Here is a 25,617-nt window from a genome sequence, read left to right on the forward strand (position 1 = left end):
AAGAAGAAGGGGTGAGCTCAGTACAGTAAGATATTTTGAGAGAAAGAGAGATCACGTCCACCTAACTTTTACTACAGTATGCTGCTATAATTGTTTTATATTATTATTGGTTTGGGGTTTCCCTGGTGGCTCAGGTGGTAAAGAATCTGCCTGTAAAGCAGGAGACCTGGGTTCGATCCCTGAGTCGGGAAGATCCCCAAGGGAAAGGAATGACAACTCATTCTAGTATTCTTTCTGGGAAATGCCACGGTCAGCAGAGCCTAGCGGCCTACAGTTCATGGGGTTGCAAAGAGTTGGACACGACTGAGTGACTTAATGCTTACTATTACTGGTTATCACTGTTAACCTCTTACTGTGCCTAAGTTGTAAGTTAAATTTTATAAGTGTGTATGTTTAGGAAAAAACATGTTATCATAAGTATGGGTACTATCTGCATTGTCAGGCATCCACTGGGGGTCTTCGAACATCTACCCCTAAGATAAGAGGGGACTGTTGCATACATATGCCACTAGGACATTGCAGGCGTTGAATTTAGTTCCTATACTTGCAGCAATTGTTTATTCATTATGACAACTATTCATTGGATATCTACTTCTACCAGGCACTATGCCGAGTGCAAGGGAGGAAATCATAGCCAAAACTCCCGGTTAAATTGCAACAACTCCAATAAAGGAGAAATCTATGGGAAGGGGAGAGTGCTAAGAGACAAGACTGGCAGGGCAGTAGGAACGAAATTATTATAGAATCTAGCCACTAACATGTTTTAAATAAAAAGGAAGGGGGATGGGCAGAGCACAAGGGTTAAGTAAAGATAATGAGTAACATGATAAATGATATGACTAGAAAAGATTACTTTGGATGTAGTAAAAAGGAAATGGAAGGAGATGAGAGTAGATGTGGGGAAACAAGAGAGGATAAAAGCCTGCAGTAAGGTAAGAAGATGCAGATAAAAGAAGAAGAGATGTAACAGATATTTAAGGGGCACCACTGAAAGAACGTGGAGATAGGCTAGATAGGAGTAAAGGGGAGATGTCGGGCAGCCCTAGCTCCTGACTTGCACAAACAGGTCTCTGGTAGAACACTTTGCAAAGATAAAAGAGGGGAGGGAAAGAAAGATGAAATTTCATGAGTTCAATTCTGGACATTCTGAGCGTCTCTTCCAATTTTTTTTTTTTCATTTAAATGGCCTTTGTGTCCAGTGGTCTTTGCCTATCCCAGATTCCCAACAAGCTGCCTTCTCTACTGAACCCCATCAACTGCTCTCTAATTTATACGGCCCGCTTCCCCAGTCCCAACCAGAATACAAACCTGGTAGGCTGTATTCTGAAATGACAATATTATAAAATCCAATTTACCCTGGAGAAGGAAGCACCTTGCTGACCACCTGACTATTTATTTACCTAGGTTGTTTTTTTATAGTTAAAAAATATTACCCAATAGGCAGAAATATCACCAGTCATAATAATAATGTCTTTGTCCCCCATTTAACCTATCTCTCTGAAGAAATGAGTAAGGGAAAAAACACAGTAATTCTAGCTTTTTCCATTTACTGACCTGCATCAGTGTCATTGGGGATGAGGCCTTCTGGGGAGGAGCTCTGAATGACTGGAGACACCACGGCCGAGAGCCTATAGGAGGTCACAAGGAGTTTCTCCACCACAGGTCTCCACTCACTCACCAACTGCAGGCTGCTGAAACAAGGATGTGAGAGGAATTTATACGAAAAGCCAAAACCACATTTTCAAGATGGAAACAGACAAAAGGGATCAAAGGAATTTGGGTTTCAAAATCATGCCATCCATGAAATATGTAAGACACAAAGTATATGTATATATGTTTTCATTTTTAATTATCTTTAAGGCAATATGTTCCTTTCCCAAGACACATTCCAACAGGAGTTTAAAGCTCAGAAGTGAGTATTCAGAAGACGACAGGGGGATATACTTACTTCAGAGGCAGCTTTTGCAAAGCTCCTGTTATACAGTGGACCCGCCCATACATTGGAAATGACGCTGCTGCCTGAAGCAGAGAATTTTCAGCCCGAGATACTTCTTCCTCAAGATTTTCCAACAAGCATTTGATAACTAAAAAATGCAAAACAAAACAAAACCCACCAAAATAACACCAGTTTAAAAACACATTTACAAATCTGTGCAAAGCAGAACAGTTCCCACAAAGACATCCAACTCAACTGAATTTTATACTAGAGGTTTCTGAATGAAAAAAGAGATTATCCAAGCTTATCCAGCCTGTTCTCCATTTCCAGTTAAGGCAGAACCCGTGTCTCTGCCCTGACTTCCTGGATCCATTTACAGCATTCATTCTGGATCATTCCTCCTAGGATCATTCCATCCTATATCTGGGTTAGCAAATCCCAGGCCCATATGCCATGCGCTACTGGATGCTTGGGGCTGGTGCACTGGGACGATCCAGAGGGAGGGTATGGGGAGGGAGGAGGGAGGATGGTTCAGGATGGGGAACACAGGTATACCTGTGGCGGATTCATTTCGATATTTGGCAAAACTAATACAATATTGTAAAGTTTAAAAATAAAATAAAATTTAAAAAATAAAATAAAATAACGGTTTTATTGAGCTATGACTCACACACCATACAATTTATACATTCAAAGTGTACAAGTCAATGGTTTTTAGGATATTCACAGCTATGTGCAAAACCCACCACTGCAGTGAGTTTTGGAACATTTTAATCTGCCCCCCTCAGAAAAGCTTTACCCACTGCCAGACACTCCCTTCCCTGTGCCACTCACCTCCCTCAGCCTAGGCCATCACTTGCCTGTTTTCTGCCTATTCTGGACACAACCATATAAATCTAATCATACAATATGTGGCTTCTTTCAAAGTTCATCCATGTTATAGCATGTATATTTCATTACTTTAAACAGCTGAATAACAGTCCATTGCATGGATAAACCACATTTTATTTATCCGTTTATCAGATGATAGACATGTGAGTTGTTTCCACTTTTTGGCTATTATGAATCATGCTGCTATGAACATTCACACACAATTTTTGTCCGGACACAGTTTTTACTTTTCCTCACTAAATGCCCATAATGGACTGAATGTCTGTGTCTCCCTGCCCTTGCCCCAAACTCATGTTGAAACCCTCACCCTCATTGCAATGGTATTCAGAGGTAGCATCTTTAGGAAGTAATCAGGTTTAGCTAAGGTCATGACAGTGGGACCCCCATGATGGGATTAGTGTCCTTATAACAGGAGGAGGAGAGACCAGAGCTTGCTCTCTCCTGCATGAGAGAGCAGACTGAGAAGACTGCTTTCTACAAATCAGGAAGAGGGTTCTCACCAGGAACCAAATCACTTGACCCTGTAATCTTGATCTTCCCAGCTGCCAGAACTGTGAGAAATAAATGCCTGTTGTTTAAGTTATCCGCTAATGGTATCTTGTTAAAGCAGCCTGAGCTGACTAAGACAATGTCCAAGAGAGGAACTGTGGAGTCATATGGAAATTCTATGTTTACCCTTTCGAGAAACTAGACATCTTTTTCCAAAGGGGCCAGACCAGTTTACATTCCCATCAACAGTCTGTAGGAGAGATCCATTTTTTCTGAATCCTCATCAACACTAGTTATCACCTATTTTTTTTTTAATTATAGCCATCTTACTGAGTGTGCAGTACTTCCTCATTGTGATTTTGATTTGCATGTTCCTAACAGCTAAAGGGAGAAGGCAATGGCACCCCACTCCAGTACTCTTGCCTGGAAAATCCCATGGACGGAGGAGCCTGGTGCGCTGCAGTCCATGGGGACGCTAAGAGTCGGACACAACTGAGCGACTTCACTTTCACTTTTTCAGTTTCATGCATTGGAGAAGGAAATGGCAACCCACTCCAGTATTCTTGCCTGGAGTATTCCAGGGATGGGGGAGCCTGGTGGGTTGCCGTCTATGGGGTCGCACAGAGTCAGACATGACTGAAGCGACTTAGCAGCAGCAGCAACAGCTAAAGATGCTAAGCATCTTTTCATCCACTTATTGTTTATATTCATGTTTTTTGGAGGAATATCTATTCAGATTCTTTGTCTTTTTTAATTTGGTTATATCCTTTTATTAGTGAGTTGTAAAAGTTCCTTATATATTCTAGATACAAGGCCCTTAACAAATAAAATTATTTGCAAATATTTTTCCCACTCTACAGGTTGTCTTCTAACTTTCTTGTTGGCATCCTTGACACACAAAAGTTTCAAATTTGTGTGTCAAAGTTTCAAAATCCAATTTATCTACTTTACTCAAGATCACAAAGATTTACACCTAGGTTTTATTCTAAGAGTTTTATTGTTTAACTCTCGTATGTAGCTCTTTAATCCATTTTAAGCTAATTTTTGCATATAGTATGAGGTACTGCGTCAAATTTTGTTCTTTTGCATGTGGACATCCAGTTATCTAGCAGGGTGGATGTCTCCCCTCACCATTCAGGAGAGGGTTATATTTTAAGTTTCAGAATTGTGTATAACCAGTAAATTATTCATATTTAGAAAATTTAAAGAATTCCCAAAAATCATTTGGGGAAAGACAAACAACCCCACATAAAACTGAACAAATGGTATGAAAATGCATTTCATAGCAGGGGTGGAAGTGAATGGCTTATAAACATGTAAAAAGATGCCCAATTACATTAGTAATCAGGAAAATGCGAGATGAAACCACATGAGACACCATTTGATATTCTGCAAATTTTTTAAATCTGATAATAGCAAGTTATAGTGATGCACTACAATTCTCATTTATTGGTGGGTGGGAGTGTAAACTGAAAATCTACTTGACATCACCTAGTAAAGTTGAAGATGCATATATTTTATGACTAGGCTACTTTTCTGTTTATCATAAACTCTTAGACATATGCATTAGAAGTTATATCTAATAACATAACAAGAATAACAAGCATTTCACATTGGCATTACTTATATAGAAAAAAGAAGTTCATCAATAGGAGAATGCTTTAATACATTGTAGTAAATTTGTATAATATATATAGGACTATATAATATTCATAATCATGTATTAATAAAAGAAAATATAATATATAAATAGGTAGTAAAATCTTGGTAAAAGCAAGACAAAAGATTAATATTAAACATAGGGCAATAATTAGAAGGTGGGAGGAGGGAACTAGGATAAGCAAGAGGCTTCAACACTATGAGTGCACTACACTACTTAAGCTAGGTGTTATCACCAAGCTTGTGATATCACAAGCTTGGGATACCTTGTGAAATTTTTATACTATTACTATTTAGATTCTATGTATATATGTATTCTATATATACACTTTTTATGTTTTAAATATTTTATGAAATTTTAAAATGTCTTGGATTTAAAAGCCTCTTCATGAAGCATGAACTCCCCAGTTCACCCCAGTTGTAGACCTCGTCTTATCATCTTATCAGGGTCTCCTCTGGAACCCGGCCCTGAAACAATTAGAGTTGGGCACATGTCACCTTCCATGGCAACGTCATCTCTCTGTGCCAAGCTCTATGGCTACATCTCTACCAGAACTATCTATGGCTCCTAATTCTCTCCCATTATTAGTTCTCTTTTTCGTGGCTTTTTCCACCATTTTAGAACACTGTTCACCTTTCTTTCTAGATCTGACCTTTGTTTTACTTAATAAAATTCCTATCTGTCTTTATTTATAGTACAATTCCAAAATGAAGACTCAATAGGATAAAATAACCTCCAACAAATATTTGTTTAAAATCATTAGGTCTATCCACCAGAAAATTACTAGAAATAATCAATGACTATAGTAAAGTTGCAGGATATAAAATCAACACACAGAAATCCCTTGCATTCCTATACACTAATAATGAGAAAACAGAAAGAGAAATTAAGGAAACAATTCCATTCACCATTGCAATGGAAAGAATAAAATACTTAGGAATATATCTACCTAAAGAAACTAAAGACCTATATATAGAAAACTATAAAACACTGGTGAAAGAAATCAAAGAAGACACTAATAGATGGAGAAATATACCATGTTCATGGATTGGAAGAATCAATATAGTGAAAATGAGTATACTACCCAAAGCAATTCATAGATTCAATGCAACCCTATCAAGCTACCAATAGTATTCTTCACAGAGCTAGAACAAATAATTCCACAATTTGTATGGAAATACAAAAAACCTCCAATAGCCAAAGCGATCTTGAGAAAGAAGAATGGAACTGGAGGAATCAACCTACCTGACTTCAGGCTCTACTACAAAGCCACAGTTATCAAGACAGTATGGTACTGGCACAAAGACAGAAATATAGATCAATGGAACAAAATAGAAAGCCCAGAGATAAATCCACGCACATATGGACACCTTATCTTTGACAAAGGAGGCAAGAATATACAATGGATTAAAGACAATCTCTTTAACAAGTGGTGCTGGGAAATCTGGTCAACCACTTGTAAAAGAATGAAACTAGACCACTTTCTAACACCATACACAAAAATAAACTCAAAATGGATTAAAGATCTAAACGTAAGACCAGAAACTATAAAACTCCTAGAGGAGAACATAGGCAAAACACTCTCTGACATACATCACAGCAGGATCCTCTATGACCCACCTCCCAGAATATTGGAAATAAAAGCAAAAATAAACAAATGGGACCTAATTAACCTTAAAAGCTTCTGCACATCAAAGGAAACTATTAGCAAGGTGAAAAGACAGCCTTCAGAATGGGAGAAAATAATAGCAAATGAAGCAACTGACAAACAACTAATCTCAAAAATATACAAGCAACTCCTACAGCTCAACTCCAGAAAAATAAATGACCCAATCAAAAAATGGGCCAAAGAACTAAATAGACATTTCTCCAAAGAAGACATACAGATGGCTAACAAACACATGAAAAGATGCTCAACATCACTCATTATCAGAGAAATGCAAATCAAAACCACTATGAGGTACCATTTCACACCAGTCAGAATGGCTGCCATCCAAAAGTCTACAAATAATAAATGCTGGAGAGGGTGTGGAGAAAAGGGAACCCTCTTACACTGTTGGTGGGAATGCAAACTAGTACAGCCACTATGGAGAACAGTGTGGAGATTCCTTAAAAAACTGGAAATAGAACTGCCTTATGATCCAGCAATCCCACTGCTAGGCATACACACTGAGGAAACCAGAAGGGAAAGAGACACGTGTACCCCAATGTTCATCGCAGCACTGTTTATAATAGCCAGGACATGGAAGCAACCTAGATGTCCATCAGCAGATGAATGGATAAGAAAGCTGTGGTACATATACACAATGGAGTATTACTCAGCCATTAAAAAGACTACATTTGAATCAGTTCTAATGAGGTGGATGAAACTGGAGCCTATTATACAGAGTGAAGTAAGCCAGAAGGAAAAACATCAATACAGTATACTAACGCATATATATGGAATTTAGAAAGATGGTAACAATAACCTGGTGTACAAGACAGCAAAAGAGACACTGATATATAGAACAGTCTTATGGACTCTGTGGGAGAGGGAGAGGGTGGGAAGATTTGGGAGAATGGCATTGAAAGATGTAAAATATCATGTAAGAAACGAGTCGCCAGTCCAGGTTCGATGCACAGTACTGGATGCTTGGGGCTAGTGCACTGGGATGACCCAGAGGGATGGTATGGGGAGGGAGGACGGAGGAGGGTTCAGGATGGGGAACACATGTATACCTGTGGCGGATTCATTTTGATATTTGGCAAAACTAATACAATTATGTAAAGTTTAAAAATAAAATAAAATTTAAAAAGAAAAAAAAAAAAAGAAGTAAAATCATTAGGTCTAAAGATCTAAAACAACTCAGATCCTAGGTTTTGGAACTGGCTATATGGAAAGAGTAAAAGGCAAGAGTGTGTTAGCCAGTTAAAATATAAACCCCAACAGACAGAGGAACTTTGCTCTACATAAAATTAACAAAGATGAACTGGCTATGTGAAGTGAGTCACTTAGTCATGTCTGACTCTTTGCAGCTCCATAGACTATACAGTCCATGGAATTTTCCAGGCCAGAATACTGGAGTGGGTAGCTCTTCCCTTCTCCAGGGGATCTTCCCAACCCAGGGATCAAACCCAGGTCTCCCACATTGCAGGCGGATTCTTTACCAACTGAGCCATAAGGGAAGCCTGATCTGGCTATAGTCATAGTAAAATTTCTGCAGAGAAAAAAGTACATTTTTGGTAAACAAAGCAAAGTCTTATTTACATAAAAGCTCTAGAAATGTACATTTTCATATGTACTTATTTAACATGAATCCTCTGTTTAGAAATAATATAGTTGAATAAACTATTTATGTGCAAAGGAGAAATCCATGATATACTTATATGCTGGTAAACTATTAAGCTGGTAAACTCTTAAGTAAAAGAAAAAACCACAGAGTAAGTGTTTAACCATTAGATATCCTAACCATATGAACAGTGAGAGAGTAAGATACTGGTTTTGATAAGGAAAAGCAAAAGGTCATTTCCTCAATACGAACCTATTAATGTGTTACTTTCTACCACAGCAGCAGACTTATCTCCATCTCCACATGCAACCCGCTGAGTTTTTAAGTAAGCAGACAGTGATGACGGCAAAGCATTCTGCCAGATTAAGAAGTTCAGTAGGTAGGAAGCTGTTACACAGTCATACGGTTTGGTGCTGGTACTAAGCTCCAGAGCTGCTTGGAATAAGCCTTGCAGTTTCACTGAACCCTAGGATAAAGCAGAGACTCAGTCATTGTCGCTGAAACATTTCTTTAATTTGAAGGAAAAACACATATTTAAAGACAGAGCTTGCCACACAACTGTAACTCAATATGAACGCTAATTCCCTGAAGACAGGCTGACGTTTTTATTAATTAAATGATTATTAATCACTTCTAGAGATCTTCCCTGGTAGCTCAGACGGTAAAGCGTCTGCCTACAATGCGGGAGACCTGGGTTCAATCCCTGGGTCGGGAAGATCTCCTGGAGAAGGAAATGGCAACCCACTCCAGTATTCTTGCCTGGAAAATCCAATGGATGGAGGATCCTGGTAGGCTACAGTCCATGGGGTCGCAAAGAGTCGGACACAACTGAGCAACTTCACTTTAATCAGTTCTAGTGATGAAAGTCTTGAAAGTAATTTCAGTTGGGAAATTCAAAAAGAAAAACTTTTTCTTCAGCAAAAGTATACTTTTTCCTGTAGAAATTCTGCTATGACCATAACCAGATCATCGTCATTATTTCTGTATAGCCCAAGTTCTTTTACATGGCAAGAAAGGTTTATTTTACTGGGCATCAACCTCCTGCCCTTCTCCCCAGCTGATTCCTATAGAGCTAGTTCAATGGAGAAAAACACACATACACATGAAGGCTGAGTGGCAAAGAATTGATATTTTTGAATTGTGGTGCTAGAGAAGACTCTTGAGAATCCCTTGGGCTGCAGGGACATCAAACCAGTCAACCCTAAAGAAAATCAACCTTGAATATTTATTGGAAGGACTGATGCTGAGCTGAAGCGCCAATACTTTGAACACCTGATAGGAAGAGCCAACTCACTGGGAAAAAACCCCTGATGCTGGGAAAGACTGAGGGCAGGAGGAGAAGCAGGGAGTTGGGGGGGGGGGGGGCGGGTGACAGAGGATAAGATGGTTGGATGGCATCACCGACTCAATGGACATGAGTTTAAGCAAACTCTGGGAGATAGGGAAACACAGGAAAGCTTGTCAGGCTGCAGTTCATGGGGTTGCAAAGAGTCAGATACGACTTAGCAACTGAACAACAATGAAAATACAAACTCATCAGGCTGTTCCTGGCAAAGCTCCACATGTATGTGTGAAAAGCAAAGTGATAAGATCAACCTCAGAAACTCTGCATCAGCTCCCACAGCTGTGTCTCATCTAAATATCCACTCACACAGCCTGTCCTCAAGAAGACAGGACAAAGGGCAGGTCACTGTAATAACGCATGGAAGGGCACGGGGCTGAGGACAGAGACATGGATCCTAGTCCCAGCTCCACGGTTAACAAGTTGTTTGTTTCACCACTCAGGGTTTTGTTGCTCAATAATATTCAATCTAATAAAATTATCTCATAACTGTTTAATATAAGGGAAAAATCATAAATGTAATTTTGAATTTGATCATAGATATATCAATATTTAATAATGTCTTCAAACATCAGGTAATAGATTCAAATATAGCTTACTTTTACTTAAATTCTTTGCTGTTTCATGCTTAATTTTATGACCTAAAAAACTGAAAAGACACTGGTCAGAAGCTCAAATCTAAATAAACATTAGAAAGAAATCAATCAGGCATCTAAATCATTTTTTGTAACTGACAATAAGTCCCTAAACTGCCTAACTAGCCAATTAGTAAGAAACAAAATAAATAGCCTTTGGAATTTAAAACAGCACCTTTGTTCTTTCATTTCAGGACAGTCAAAACACAACAAAAAGACCTTGGATATGTAGCTCCAAAAGAAAGAAGTGCAAGAGACTAAGTGAGTAGTAAAGTCATATATTTGAAAGATATGCATGCCATCAAAATACGAATATACAGGTCCTTAGAGAGATTAGGCCAGCATTCAAACAATGTTTTCAAGTTAACTATATTAAAACGTTAATTATATACTACATAGGTTCTACTCAAAGACTTTGAAAGTATAATGCATAATTAATATTTTAAAGTCTCAAATGCCTATTCTTAGGACCAGTTTACTAATACACAAGCCAGACCAAATATATAACCACCAGAATCCTAGAGCAAGCCATATGTCCTAAGTTTCCTGAATTCTACAGTTTGTGTCTCTATACCATGCACATGTTTATCAAAATAGTTACACAGTTCATGTGAGAACCAGGTATTTCACATAGGTACAATAATATATACCTTTCCCCACTCCAGATACTCTGAAAATAGTTAAGACTGAGGCACAGTTATATATATGATACAAAGCTACAGTGTGATGAAAGGTAAGAGGCAAGGGTTGGTAGAAGGAGAGAAAGAGAAAGCATCTTCTTTAAAAACTCATAAAGTACAAAAATGAGCAGCCTAAGCATTGAAGAAGCTTCTGTTCATCAAGGCCCCTGAAAGACTGCCAGGACAAGCAGACACTACAGAGCAACTCTCAATTTGAAGCCAAATCAGAAGAGATGTCTGAGGTTTTGCAATGTCCTCCAGAAGCAGTGGAAACCCCCTGGGCTCTCTGACACGAACTCCTACAGAATCCCACTGCATCTACAAGAGCCTAATAGCTGGAGCCCAGACGATGGCTCAGCTGCTACCCCTGAAGGCTCCCGTGGCCTCTATAGAGCTCCCACAGGAGCCACAGTAAAGCTCTAGAGCCAGGCACCCCACCGCTACTGGTGACTTCACTGCCCAAGATTAGGTCTCAAAGGTAGAGTCAAATACCTGGGCTATGGGGTCCCCCTGAAGACCCATTCCCAAGCTGTGCCTTCATTCCTGAGCCCATCTTTGATTTTCACCCCGAGGTAGGACGAGCAAGGCATGAGGCAAAGCGTGGGGGTTGGGGTAGAACGCCCAGGGAGAGAACTGTTGTTAACCTCAAGTACTCTGAGTTTCAGTCTCAGTTTAGCTATTGCTTATTGGAACATCAGAAACATGTTCTCTGCCTCACTTACAGGCACGTCCCAGTCCACGAAGCAGAGAGATTATCTCAAAAAAAAATCAAGTTACTGTAAGTGATGTGTTTTGATCGAATATTAACAGGTCCAGGGGAACTGGGGAGACCACAGTTTACTGAAATCTATCGATAATCTTGTAAACAATAAAACCTACTGCTTCCTACACTTCCCTTGTTATCAAAACAAGTTTTTAAAAAAGCAAAGCTCACTGATTTGGATTTTCTTTCTCTTACAACATTTCCTCCAGCCCCACTACCCATCCCTACCTTTGCCATCCCACCACCTGCATCTGGAGAGGTAGTAATAACTGAAACAGAAGATGCAAGAAGGCAGAAGCAAAGAACCTGGACAATCCACAGACTGCTTTATCTGCTGCTAAGACAGAAATGTTTCATGCATACATCACATTTACACTTACAGAAGAAAAGTCCAAATACCTGAAATTGTACAAATGTTTTTGGTAACTTCATCAGAAGATCAAATGCTAAAATTTTCACTTCTTCAAAAGTGCCAGTTAAACATTCCATTAGTGTTTGGAAACGACCAACATCAATATCATGACTCAGCTGATACACTGTTTGGACTCTACCTAAAAATTCAAAAAAAAATTTTTTTTAAGTGAACAGTAAGAAAAGGAAATCAACATTTTAAAGTTATTTAGCCAAATTAACAGAAAATTAGTATAAAAAGAACTCACTTATACTTCACTCACAATAGCATAAGAAATATTTCTAGTAATTTACAAAAATGATAAAATAATAAGTATTACAATTCTACAAACAGAGAAGACATATTTTTTAAATAACCATTTTTAAAAATTGAAGAATAGTTCATTTACAATGTTCTGCTAGTTTCAGGTGTGCACCAAAGTGATTGTCACCTACACACTTGTTTTAGATTATTTTCCATTATAGGTTATTAAAAGATACGTGCTACACAGAAGGTCCTTGTTGGTGATCTATTTGATATATAATAGTGTGTATATGTTAATCCCAAACTAGTAATTTACCTCCCCCCTCCCCACCCCATGAGCCCCTTTGGTAACCACAAGTTTGCTTTCTATGTCTATGAGTCTGTTTTGTAAATAAATTCATTTGTATCATTTTTGAAGAATTCCACATGTAAGTCATATCATACACTTGTCTTTCTCTGCCTGACTTCACTTAATACGAAACGCCTAGGTCCATCCATGCTGGTGCAAATGACATTCTTTCTGATGGCTGAGTAGTATTCCACTCTGTGTGTGTGTGTGAGTGTGTGTATGTATACACATCATTTTTATTCCTTCGTTGATGGGCATTTGGGCTGTTTCCATATCTTACTACTGTAAACAGTGCTGCTGTGAACGTGCATGTATCTTTTTGAATTAAAGTTTTCATCTTTTCAGATATATGCCCAGCAATGGGAATTGCAGGATCATATGGTAATTCTGTTTTTAGTTTTTTAAGGAACTTCTTACTGTTCTCTGGGCTTCCCTGGTGGTTCAGCAGTAAAGAATCTGCGTGCAAAAAGTGAAAGTTGCTCAGTCGTGTCTGACTCTTTGCAACTCCATGGAGTAAACATGCCTAGAATTCTCTAGGCCAGGGTACTGGAGTGGGTAGCCTTTCCCTTCTCCAGGGGATCTTCCCAACCCAGGGACTGAACCCAGGTCTCCCATATTGAAGGCAGATTCTTTACCAACTGAGCCACAAAGGAAGCCCAAGAATACTGGAGTGGGTAGCCTATCCCTTCTCCAGGAGAGCTTCCCAACCGAGGAATTGAACAGGGGTCTCCTGCATTGCAGGTGGATTCTTTACCAAATGAGCTATGAGGGAAGCCGTGCAATGCAGGTGACCCGGGTTTAATCCCTGGATCGGGAAATCCTCTAGAGGAGGGCATGGCAACCCACTCCAGTATTCTTGCCTGGAGAATGGCATGGACAGAGGAGCCTGGCAGACTACAGTCCATGGAATCACAAAGAGTTGGACAAGACTGAAGCAACTAAGCAGCAGCAACAGCATACTGTTCTCCATAGTGGCTGCACCAATTCACATTCCCACCAACAATATAGGAGGATTCCTTTTTTCCCTACTCTCTCCAGCATTCATTATTGGTAGACTTTCTCAATGATGGACATTCTGACTGGTGAAAGGTGATACTTCATTGTAGGTTTTGTTGTTTTTTGGCTGCACCACATGCCATGAGCCTGTGGAATCTTAATTCCCCAACCAGGGATCAAACCCAGGCCTGCTGCAATGGAAGCACAGAGTCCTAACCACTGGACAGCCAGGGAATTCCCACTCATTGTAGTTCTGATTCGTGTTTCTCTAGTAATTAGCGATACTGAGCAACTTTTCATGTCAGATGGCCATCTGTATTTCTCCTTTGAAGAAACGTCTATCTAAGTCTTCTGGCCATTTTATTTAATTGAGGTTTTTTTTTATATTAAGAGTATGAGCAAAAGATAAAAAATAAAGTATGAGCTGTTCGTGTATCTTGAAAATTAATCCTTTGTCTGTAGCATTATTTGCAGATCTTTTCTCCCAGTCTAAAGGCTATCTTTTCATTTTGTTTATGATTTCCTTTGCCTTGCAAAAGTTTTCAAGTTTAATTAGGTCCCATTTGTTTATTTGTTTTTATTTCCATTACTCAGGAGATGGAGCCATAAAATACCGCTGCAATTTATGTCAAAGAGTGTTCTGCCTCTGTTTGCCTCTAAGAGTTTTATAATATCCAGTCTTACATTTAGCTCTTTAATCAATTTTGAGTTGATTTTTGTATATGGCGTTAGACAACGTTCTAGTTTTTATGTTTACATGTAGCTGTCCCAATTTTCCCTGCACCACGTATTAAAGAGAATGTCTTTTCTCCAACATATACCCTTGCTTCCTCTGTTGTAAATTAACTGACTGTAAGTGCATGGGTTTACTTCTTTTTATTCTGCTCCATTGATCTATATGTCTGTTTTTTTGACAGTACCACATTGTTTTAATGACTAGCTTTGTAGTAGTCTGATGTCAGGGAGTGTTATTCTTCATCAAGATTGCTTTGGCTATTGGGGGGTCTTACATGTTTTCATTTAAATTTGAAAATTTTTGTTCCAGTACTGTGAAAAATGCCATTGGTAATTTGATAGGGATTCCATTAAATCTGTAGGGTAGTATGGTCATTCCAACAATATTGATTCTTCCAATCCAAGAACATGGTGTATCTTTCCATTAGTCTGTAACATCTTCAATTTCTTTCATCGTGTCTTACACAGTTTTCAGAGTACAGGTCTTTGGCTTACTTAGATAGATTTATTCCCAGGTATTTCACTCCTTTTGATGCAATGATATACGGGACTGTTTCTGTAATTTCTCTTTCTGATATTTCATTATTAGTGTATAGAAATGCAACACATTTCTCTACATTAATTTTGTACCCAGCAGGTTTACCAAATTCATTAATGACTTCTAGTAGTTTTCAGGTAGCATCTTTAGGATTTTCTATGTGTAACATCATGTCATCTGCAAATAGTGACAGTCTTAGTTCTTTTCCTATTTCGATTCTTTTTACTTCTTTTTCTTTTTCTGACTCCCATGGCTAGGATTTCCAAAACTATGTTGAATAAAAGTGGTGAGAGTGGACATCCTTCTCTTGTTTCTGATCTCAGAGGGAATGCTTTATGCATTTCACCACTGAGTATGATGTTAGCTGTGCACTTGTCATATGTGGCCTGTATTATGTTGAGACATGCTCCCTCTCTGCCTACTTTCTGAAGTGTTTTTATTCAAAGTTTTATCATAAAAACAAAAGGGGGAGAAAAGACCTACAAAAACAAATCCAAAACAATTAATAAAATGACAAAACGAACAGACACACTGATAATTACCTTCATCTAAATGCTTCAACCAAAAGACATAAACTGGCAGAATGGATACAAAAACAGAACCCATATATATGCTGCCTACAAGAGACTCGTACAGATCCAGAGACACATAAAGACTGAAAATGAGGGGACAGAAAAAGGTATTCCATGCAAATGGAAACCAAAAGAAAGACTGAGCAGCAATACTAGGACCAGACAAATAGACTTTAAAATATAGACTGTTAAAAGAGACAAAGAATGACACTATATAATGATCAAAGGGTCAATTCAAGAAGGAGATTTAACAATTGTAAATATATGCTGCTGCTGCTGCTAAGTCACTTCAGTCGTGTCCAACTCTGTGCGACCCCATAGATGGCAGCCCACCAAGCTCCACCGTCCCTGGGATTCTCCAGGCAAGAACACTGGAGTGGGTTGCCATTTCCTTCTCCAATGCATGAAAGTGAAAAGTGAAAGTGAAGTCGCTCAGTCGTGTCTGACTCTTAGCGACCCCATGGACTGCAGCCTATCAGGCTCCTCCATCCATGGGATTTTTCAGGCAAGAGTACTGGAGTGGGGTGCCATTGCCTTCTCCGTACAAATATATATGCACCCAATATAGGAGCACCTTGTTATATAAGGCAAATGTTAACATAGAAGGAGAAACTGACAGTAACAACAATGGAAGACTTTAACATCCCACTTACATCAACAGCAGACCATCCAGACAGAAAATCAGTAAGGAAACACAGGCTTTAAATGATACATTAGACCAGATGTTCTTAACTGTTATTTAAAGAGCATTCTATCTAAAAGAAGCAGAATACACATTTTAGAAGCAGAATACCCATTTTTTTCAAGTGTACAGGGAACATTCTCCAGGATAAATCATATGCTGGACCGTAAAGCAAGCCTCAGTAAATTTAAGAAAACTGAAATTGTATCAAGCATCTTTTCTGACCATAATATTATGAGGCTAGAAATCAACTATTAGAAAAAACCTGCAAAATTCAAACACATGGAGGCTAAACAATATGATTCTAAACAACCAATGGCTCACTCAGGAAATCAAAGAGGAAATCAAAAAAGTACCCAGGGACAAATAAAAGGAAATAAATATTTTTTAAAATTTGTTTAAACCTATTTTATTCTCTTTCAAAAAGTTATATATTATATAAAAGATAACTAAGTTATTTTTCAACTAACCAAGTACAAATAATTTAAGAATCCATCTTTTTAAAAAACCCTTCAAGCCTTCTTATCCTAGAATCCAAAGTCATGCTTTAGGTGAACAGACACAGAATAATCAATATAATGACATATCTTAATAGCATTCCTGGGCATCAACAATAAAGAAAGAATCTTTTTGCCATTCAGGTAAAAAGTTCAATTCATCTACGAAGTGAGAAAAAAATCAGGCTGACTTCATTCTTTGCCACAGGCGTGTGTAGTGACAGAAGATAGTGGAGCAATGCTAACCAAATCCTCAGGGAAAAGAGGAGTAATGAAAATCTACATATCAAAATCCTATTCCAGTATCAAGTATCAGTTCAGTTCAGTTCAGCCGCTCAGTTGTGTCCGACTCTTTGTGACCCCATGAATCGGAGCACTCCAGGCCTCCCTGTCCATCACCAACTCCTGGAGTTCACGCAAACTCATGTGCATCAAGTTGGTGATGCCATCCAGCCATCTCATCCTCTGTCATCCCCTTCTCCTCTGTCATCCCCTTCTCCTCCTGCCCCCAATCCCTCCCAGCATCATGATCTTTTCCAACGAGTCAACTCTTCACATGAGGTGGCCGAAGTATTGGAGTTTCAGCTTCAACATCAGTTCTTCCGATGAACACCCAGGACTGATCTCCTTTAGGATGGACTGGTTGGATCTCTCTGCAGTCCAAGGGACTCTCAAGAGTCTTCTTCAACACCACAGTTCAAAAGCATCAATTCTTCAGCGCTCAGCTTTCTCCACAGTCCAACTCTCACATCCATACATGACCACTGGAAAAACGGCCTTGACTAGATGGACCTTTGTTGGCAAAGTAATGTCTCTGCTTTTCAATATGCTATCTAGGTTGGTCATAACTTTCCTTCCAAGGAGTAAGCATCTTTTAATTTCATGGCTGCAATCACCATCTGTGGTGATTTTGGAGCCCAAAAAAATAAAGTCTGACACTGTTTCCCCTGTTTCCCCATCTATTTCCCATGAAGTGATGGGACCAGATGCCATGGTCTTTGTTTTCTGAATGTTGAGCTTTAAGCCAACTTTTTCACTCTCCTCTTTCACTTTCATCAAGAGGCTTTTTAGTTCCTCTTCACTTTCTGCCATAAGGGTGGTGTCATCTGCATATCTGAGGTTATTGATATTTCTCCTGGCAATCTTGATTCCAGCAGCAATCTAAATATTTTTGAAGGTACAAGAAATCAAGAACTAATTTTCCTAAAAACTCTTCTCAAAGAAAAGATGAATTCTGGCCGGTTAACCAGGAAATAAGAAGAAAAACTACCACTAAAGAATGATCATGGTCACCAAATCCATTTAATTTTAAGATTAAGATTAAACCTGTGGGAAGATTTCATAGTAGGATGTGAAGAGCATGTAACAAATTGAAGTGAAGTGAAATGAAAGTCGCTTGGTTGTGTCTCCTGGCCAGAATACTGGAATAGGTAGCCTTTCCCTTCTCCACGGGATCTTCCCAACCCAGGGATTGAACTCAGGTCTCATGCATTGCAGGCGGATTCTTTACCAGCTGAACCACAAGGGAAGCTCAGGGGTTAATTTAACAAATTAATCCCTCAAAATAATTGAAAATATTTCTAGGCTTAATAAGAAGAATGCTCAATGTTGCTCAATAGAAATCAGCATGTGAGTTTATTTAATCTTAACTCACAACTTAGTCCAACCCTGTGAAATTCATAGGTCAAGCAAGGGAAGTTGTTGTCACTTCAATCACACCTCTGCTCAAATCTGCCTCTTCTTTCCCAATTTAGACATCTCATTTCTTTTTTTCTTTTTTTTTTTGCCTAATTCCTCTGACTAAAACTTCTGGTAAAATGTTGAATAGCAGCAGTGAAAAGGGGCATCTGTGTATCCTTCCTGAACTTAGGGGAGGAGCTTTTGGTCTTTCACCATTGAAAACAGTGTTAGCTATGGGGTTTTCTTAATGTCCTCTATCACGCCAAGGAAGTTCTCTTCTATTCCTAGTTTGCTGAGTGTTTATCTAAAAGGGTGTGCAATTTTGTCAATACTTTTTCTGCACTGAGATTATCGTGAGTTTTTTATTTTTCTTTGTTCTAATGTGGTATATTACATTTATTGTCTTACATTGAGAAACACCTTTGCATTTCAGGGATAAATTCCACTTACATAGTCATAGTATATAATATTTTTAATATGCTGTTAGATTTGGTTTTCCAGCATTTTCTTTAGACTTTTTGTATGTATATTCGTAAAAGATGCTGTAGTTTTCTTGTGGTATCACTGGTACCAGAGGATACTGGCTTCATAGAATGAATTAGGAAACTATTTCCCTCCTCTCCAATTTTTTTAATGTTTGAGAAGGAACGGCATCAATTCTTCTTCAAATGTTTAGTAGAATACACCAATGAAGCCAGTCCTCCACTTTTAAGAAGCTTTTGACTCCATCTCTATTTTTTACAGGTCTGTGCAAATTGTCTACTTTTTGAGTTACCAATTTGTATGTTTCTAGAAACTTGTCTACTTCATATAGGTTATCTAATTTATTAGAAACACAATATAACTGTTTGCAACATTGTCTTATAATCTTCTTTATTTCTATAAGGTCATAGAAATGTCTCTACTTTTATTTCTGATTTTAGTGGTTTACATCATTTTTTACTCTTAGTAAAATTAAAACTTTGTCAATTTTGTTGATCTTTATCAAAAAGACCAACTTTTGGTTTCATTGATTCTGTATTGTTTTTCTATTCTCTATTTCATTTATCTCTGTTCTAATCTCTATTACCTCCATCCTTCTGTAGATGTGAGTTAAGTATGCTCTTCTTTTTCTAATACGATGAGGTATAAAGTTAATTGATTTGAGATCTTTTTTTCTTTCCTAATGTAGGTATTTATAGGTTATAAATCTCCTGATTACCACTGCTTTTGCTTCATCCTATTAGTTTTGGTAAGTTATATTTTTTCTTCCTCTCAGAGTATTTCTAATTGCCCTCATGATTTCTTCTTTGATTCATTGATTGTTTAACAGCTCTGCTCAAACTGGAAGCCTTCTCTGATACCACTGTATGAAATGACTATTACTCCCAACCTCCAGATACCCTTTATTTCCCTGCCCTTCTCTTCTTGAAACATTTTTTTCCCTACTACTTATCTCCATCTGAAATTCTATGTATTATTCATTGAATTACCGTCTGTCTACCTTCACTAAAGTCAAAGGTCAAAAATGGGAAGAACTCTGCTTTGTACACTGCATATCCTTGGCACTAAATAAATACGTGTTGAACAAACCCTTTTAATCTAATTGTGGAATCCAATTTTTCACCATGAATACAGTGACATTTTATTTCAAATGAGAAGGGTGCATGTGACTTATTCTTCTTGAACCAGGACACACTTGAGGAAAGGCAAAAACAATTTTAACTAATCTCAAATCATAATCTTTCTATAAAATGATACAAAAACCTACATTAATATTTTTGAGATAAAGATGAAGAATGAATTTACATTTTCCATCCTGTGTTTTTCAGTCATGCTTCTTTTCTTTCTTTTGTGAAAATATGTATTTATTTGGTTATATTGGATCTTTGTTGCAGTATGCAGGCTTAGTTGCCCTTGGGCATATGGGATCTTAGTTCCCCAACTGGGGATCAAACCCTTGTCCTTTACATGGGAAGGTGAACTCTTAACCCCTGGACCAGCAGGGAAGCCCCCATCATGTTTCTTTAGCCTCCTTTACAGTTAGCGGGTACAGTATGGTTTGCTCTACTGGCATTACCTCTTAGCTGTTTGACACCATTACTGTGCTATCAGTCACTGTCTAACTATATGTGACTCATTTATTATGAAGATGACACAGGTTTTTCACTTTCAAAGTACATTTGAACATGTTCAACTATTCTCTCAATTGAAAAATTAGCAGTATAATTCAGCCTTAGATATTTCCCATATATCTAGGTATAACTATACATACAGTAGATGTACAGAAAACTTTTTGGTGAATGGATAATCAATCATTCTCAGGTAAAACTTCATTTCTAAATTCAGTTGTAGCACCACTGAAATTCCATAAACTAATGGGTACTCCTGACTTTATTTACTGTGGATGTCATAACAAATCACCATGACCCTGGTGGCTTAAAGCCACAGAAATCTATTTTCTCACAGTTCTGGGAGCCAGAAGTCTAAAATCAAGGTGTCTACAGGGCCATGATCACTCTCAAGAATCTAAGGGAGAATTTATTCCTTGTCTCTTCCAGTTTCTGGCGGCTGCCCACATTCCCCAGCTTACAGCCCCAGCACTCCCGTCTCTACCTCCACCATCACAATGACTCCTTTTCTTTTTGTCACATTCCCCTCTGCCTCTCTCTTACAATACCACTTGCAATGGCATTAAAGCCCATCCAGATAATCCAAGATTATATCAATTTAAGATCTTTAATAGTATCTACAAAAATCCCTTTTCTAAGTAAGGTTCACATTCTCATGAATTCTACGGATTTGGTGTGGGTCTCTTTTGGAGGTCATTTTTCGGTCTACTACACTTAGCTTAATCAAGAGATCAAATTTATTACCATGAATAATGGGACAAACCAACATCATGCATCTCCTGTTATCATGCCTTGAGAAACACACTACATCACCTATGCATTTTCCTGCCCAAAATGCACAACCTGAATCAGGTCATAAGAAAACAATAAAACAGCCCAAACCGAAATACATTCTTCCAAAATGTTAATGTCATGAAATAAGAACATTTCCAAACTGAAAGAGCACAACAATGAATTGCATTGTGTGATTTTAGATTAGTTCCTGGATTGTGGGGGAAAAAAATTTTATATAAAAAGCCACTTATTAGGACTACCGGTACAATCTGAATAAGAACTATATATTAGATAACAGCATCATATCAACATTAATTCTGGAATTTAATCATTGTGTTATAGTTAGAAAATTTAAAGAACAGTGAGGTAAAGCAAATTTGACAAAATAGCAAATTATGAATCTAAGTAGAGAGTACATCGGAGAAGGCAATGGCACCCCACTCTAGTACTCTTGCCTGGAAAATCCCATGGACAGAAGAGCTTGGAAGGCTGCAGCAGTCCATGGGGTAGCTGAGGGTCAGACATGACTGAGCGACTTCACTTTCACTTTTCACTTTCATGCATCGGAGAAGGAAATGGCAACCCACTCCGGTGTTGTTGCCTGAAGAATCCCAGGGACGGCAGAGCCTGGTGGGCTGCCATCTATGGGGTCGCACAGAGTTGGACAGGACTGAAGTGACTTAGCAGCAGCAGCAGAGAGTACATGGCTGAACTATTCTTGAAACTTTGCTGTTAATTCCAACTTTTTTAAAACAAAAATTTAAAAGAAATGGGTTTTCTTCAAATGAAGCAAGCTATATTAACAGCAAATAACTGTCTCCCTGCCAAATAATACTTTGCCTAAAAATTTAAACAGAAAAAAAAAATCCATCTATAGTGTCTGGTCCTTTGGCCATTCCCTCCAAAAGAGCAGGACATTTTCCTGTTTGTCTACAGTCAAGGAAGACTGAGCACAAACAAGAAATCATCATTAAAACACATATACATCCATTTATGGGGATAATAAGAATCATTTCTTATCAAAATGAAAATGAAACAACTCGAAGAGGGAAGTTAAATATTCATCTTCTTGAGTACTTCACAGTAGGAGAAACAAAAGGTACAATTAAATCAGAATGCGTGGAAATGACATCCTTATATTGAGTTTTCGAAACCAGATTGAAATTAATGAAACAGATAGCATATAAGGGGAACCACATTTTAACCACAGAGACTCACTGAGGAATGTTATACATAAAAGAAACTATTATTATTTTAATTGCTTAAACTTAAGAGAACAGATTGGGCACTATCCTAAAACAGCAACACATAAATTAGTGGGATGACGTTAGCAACTCTTCTCATAATAAGCATGATCCATGAAAACTGCAGTTTCAGGTCTGCAAATAACAATCACTAAAAAGTTTCTCTCCCATATGCCCTTTACTGGCAAACTGAATTATCTCCAAATAAGAATTATATAATGAGACTTGTTGTTTAGTTGCTAAGTCGTGTCTGATCCTTTTGCGACCCTGTGGACTATAACCCACCAGGCTCCTCTGTCCATGGGATTTCCCAGGCAAGAGTATTGGAGCAGGTTCCTTCTCCAGGGGTTCTTTTCAACCCAGGGATCAAATCTGCATCTCCTGCATTGGCTGGCAGATTCTTTACCACTGAGCCACCAGGGAAGCCACTTAACAAGACTAACACCTCCCATAAGAATCTAAACAAAAGACAATAAACCTGAAGCTTCAAGTAAAGCAAAATGTTGACACAGTATACTTTGCAAGAAAACACTTTCCCCAAACACGACTGAACACTTACCTTCTGGCACAGGAAAAACTTCAGCTATTGAGCCTAAAATGGTTAAAGCTGAAAATCTAGTTGGGTAGGAAGAGCCAGGAAACAATGCTTCAAAAAGACTATTGCAAATGGATGACATGAAGTTCTAAAAAAAAAAAAAAAATTTTACAGTAAACATAATTGTACTAACTCACAACAGGTGGGGAAACAGTGGCTGACTTTATTTTTGGGGGGCTCCAAAATCACTGCAGATGTGAGTGCAGCCATGAAATTAAAAGATGTTTACTCCTTGGAAGGAAAGTTATGACCAACCTAGACAGCATATTAAAAAGCAGAGGCATTACTTTGCCAACAAAGGTCCGTCTAGTCAAGGCTATGGTTTTTCCTGTGGTCATGTATGGATGTTAGAGTTGGACTATAAAGAAAGCTGAGCACTGAAGAACTGATGATTTTGAACAGTGTTGGAGAAGACTCTTGAGAGTCCCTTGGACTGCAAGGAGATCCAACCAGTCCATCCTAAAGGAGATCAGTCCTGGGTGTTCATTGGTGGGACTGATGTTGAAGCTGAAACTCTAATACTTTGGCCACCTGATGTGAAGAACTGACTCATTTGAAAAGACCCTGATGCTGGGAAAGATTGAAGGCAGGAGAAGAAGGAGACGACAGAGGATGAGATGGTTGGATGGCATCACTGACTCAATGGACATGAGTTTGGGTAAACTCCGGGAGTTGGTGATGGACAGGGAGGCCTGGCATGCTGCAGTCCATGAGGTGGCAAAGAGTCTGACATGACTGAGCGACCAAACTGAACTGAACAACAGGTTATCTTGAAAGTACCACTAGTACCATTCTAAAGGGTGAATTTTTTTTTTTCTGCTTTAGAGAGAAAAAAAATTTTTAAGCAATACTAGATGTTCACTTTGCTTGACAATTCAGATTGGCACCCTTGACCATGAGCTTATGACTTCAATGAATCCTATCTTTATAAAGTTAACAAGAAGTACAGAAGACACTGGAAACATTCATTAAAAAAATACGTGCACTCCCACATTCACTGCAGCACTGTTTACAATAGCCATGATACAGAAACAACCTAAGTATCTATGGATGGATAAACATAAATAATTCAGACAGAAAAAGACAAATGATCTCATTGTATATAGAATAAAATTCAATTAATTTAAAAAAGTAAAACAAAAAATCAAGCAATACAGAGAACAGATTGGTAGATGCCAGAGCTGGAGGGGGGGAGGCGTTGAAAAAATGGTACAAGCTTCAAGTTATAAAATAAATAGGTCATGGAATGTAATGTACAATATGGTGACTATAGTTACAATATATAATACTCTATTATATATTTGGAAGCTGCTAAGAAAAAAATTTTGTATAATTTTATATGGTGAAAAATGTTAACTAGACTTAGTGTGGTAATCATGTCGCAATATATACAAATAATGAACCACTGTATTATAGACCTGAAACTAATGTAATACATCGATTATACCTGATTTTTTTTTAAGTTAAAAACAACAACAAAAAGTACAATTCTAACTGTAGTCCAGACAAGAAAAAAAACTTCTTTTTGGTGAAAACATGATCCATTCTGCCTTGACTTATGTTAAATCTGTATGACTATTGATTTCCTTCACCAGAAGCATTCAAGCATCAAAGGTATGTATACTTTTTAAAGTTTTAAAATGACCAAAGAAATATCCAATATGCATTACTTGATAAATTTGATAACTAAGTATTTAATATCTGACTATAAAGACACAATTCAAAACAAAGACCCAACTATTTTACTGTCTTTTATCTGCACCTTTGAGATTGTTACTCTGCCTTTCTGTTTATACAACTGATCACAAATGAAAACTTTTAGTAAAAATGCAATTAAAAAAAAAAGCAATGTGGGAAATACTTCATCCAAGATAAAGTCTTCTTCCTCTAATTAAAACAAATAATTATAACTTCTACATAAGGCCAAAGAAAAAACTTAGGAAGAAAAGCTGTTATCCTCAACACTCTCATATATTGCTATGCTCCAACAACATATAGCTCATCAGCATAAAAACAGCCCCAGTCCCTGTCTTTAGACAGCATCCCTGCATTCATTTCTTCAGTCAAGGATAAACAACCTTGGGGATTTATCCTGTAGGGCCTAGCTACTTTATTCCTTTGAAATCCAATAAACTAGTCTTAATTATAAATGAGTAGTATAGTATCCACATTCAAGAGCAACAAGTTTATCCTTTAGGAATTATCCTAATTGCAGTGTCAATTACATTTTTAGAAATAATGCTTCTTTCCCTCAACCAGACTGCAACCACAATGGAGACAGGAAGGACAGTCTATGGACATCTATGTCCCTAGTCCCGCAAATAGTCTCCTACACACACAGTAAGGGCTCAGTATATGCTCTAGTCTTTTTCCACTGGAAAAGGCTTCTGGCCAGGCTTCCAGGTACCTTGGCCGACCATTCAAAACTCTCTATTACTCATTCCCAACTTGATTTTCCAACTCATCTCCCATTATTCAATTCCTCTGTCCCTCAGGTATCTTATGCATCACTCATACTAGTGAA

At 38.1% G+C, this 25,617-nt stretch overlaps 1 protein-coding gene across 4 annotated transcripts in view; it reads right to left on the reverse strand.

Moving 5' to 3' along the window:
• The window catches only part of THADA (THADA, armadillo repeat containing), a 335,976-nt gene that overhangs the window by 286,058 nt on the left and 24,301 nt on the right, over positions 1-25,617 (reverse strand). For 3 of the 4 annotated variants that reach the window (XM_027555129.1, XM_027555131.1, XM_027555130.1), the window contains exons 15-19: positions 23,058-23,181; positions 12,065-12,216; positions 8,498-8,711; positions 1,949-2,084; positions 1,555-1,691 (exon numbers count right to left, since the gene is read on the reverse strand). In XM_027555129.1, coding sequence (XP_027410930.1) covers positions 1,555-1,691; positions 1,949-2,084; positions 8,498-8,711; positions 12,065-12,216; positions 23,058-23,181 — 763 coding nt within the window. The remainder of the gene's footprint in view (positions 1-1,554; positions 1,692-1,948; positions 2,085-8,497; positions 8,712-12,064; positions 12,217-23,057; positions 23,182-25,617) is intronic. The other variant, XM_027555132.1, reaches the window with a different exon arrangement.

Source organism: Bos indicus x Bos taurus, chromosome 11 (genome assembly GCF_003369695.1).
Source record: "Bos indicus x Bos taurus breed Angus x Brahman F1 hybrid chromosome 11, Bos_hybrid_MaternalHap_v2.0, whole genome shotgun sequence".
NCBI classification, from domain to species: Eukaryota; Metazoa; Chordata; class Mammalia; order Artiodactyla; family Bovidae; genus Bos; species Bos indicus x Bos taurus.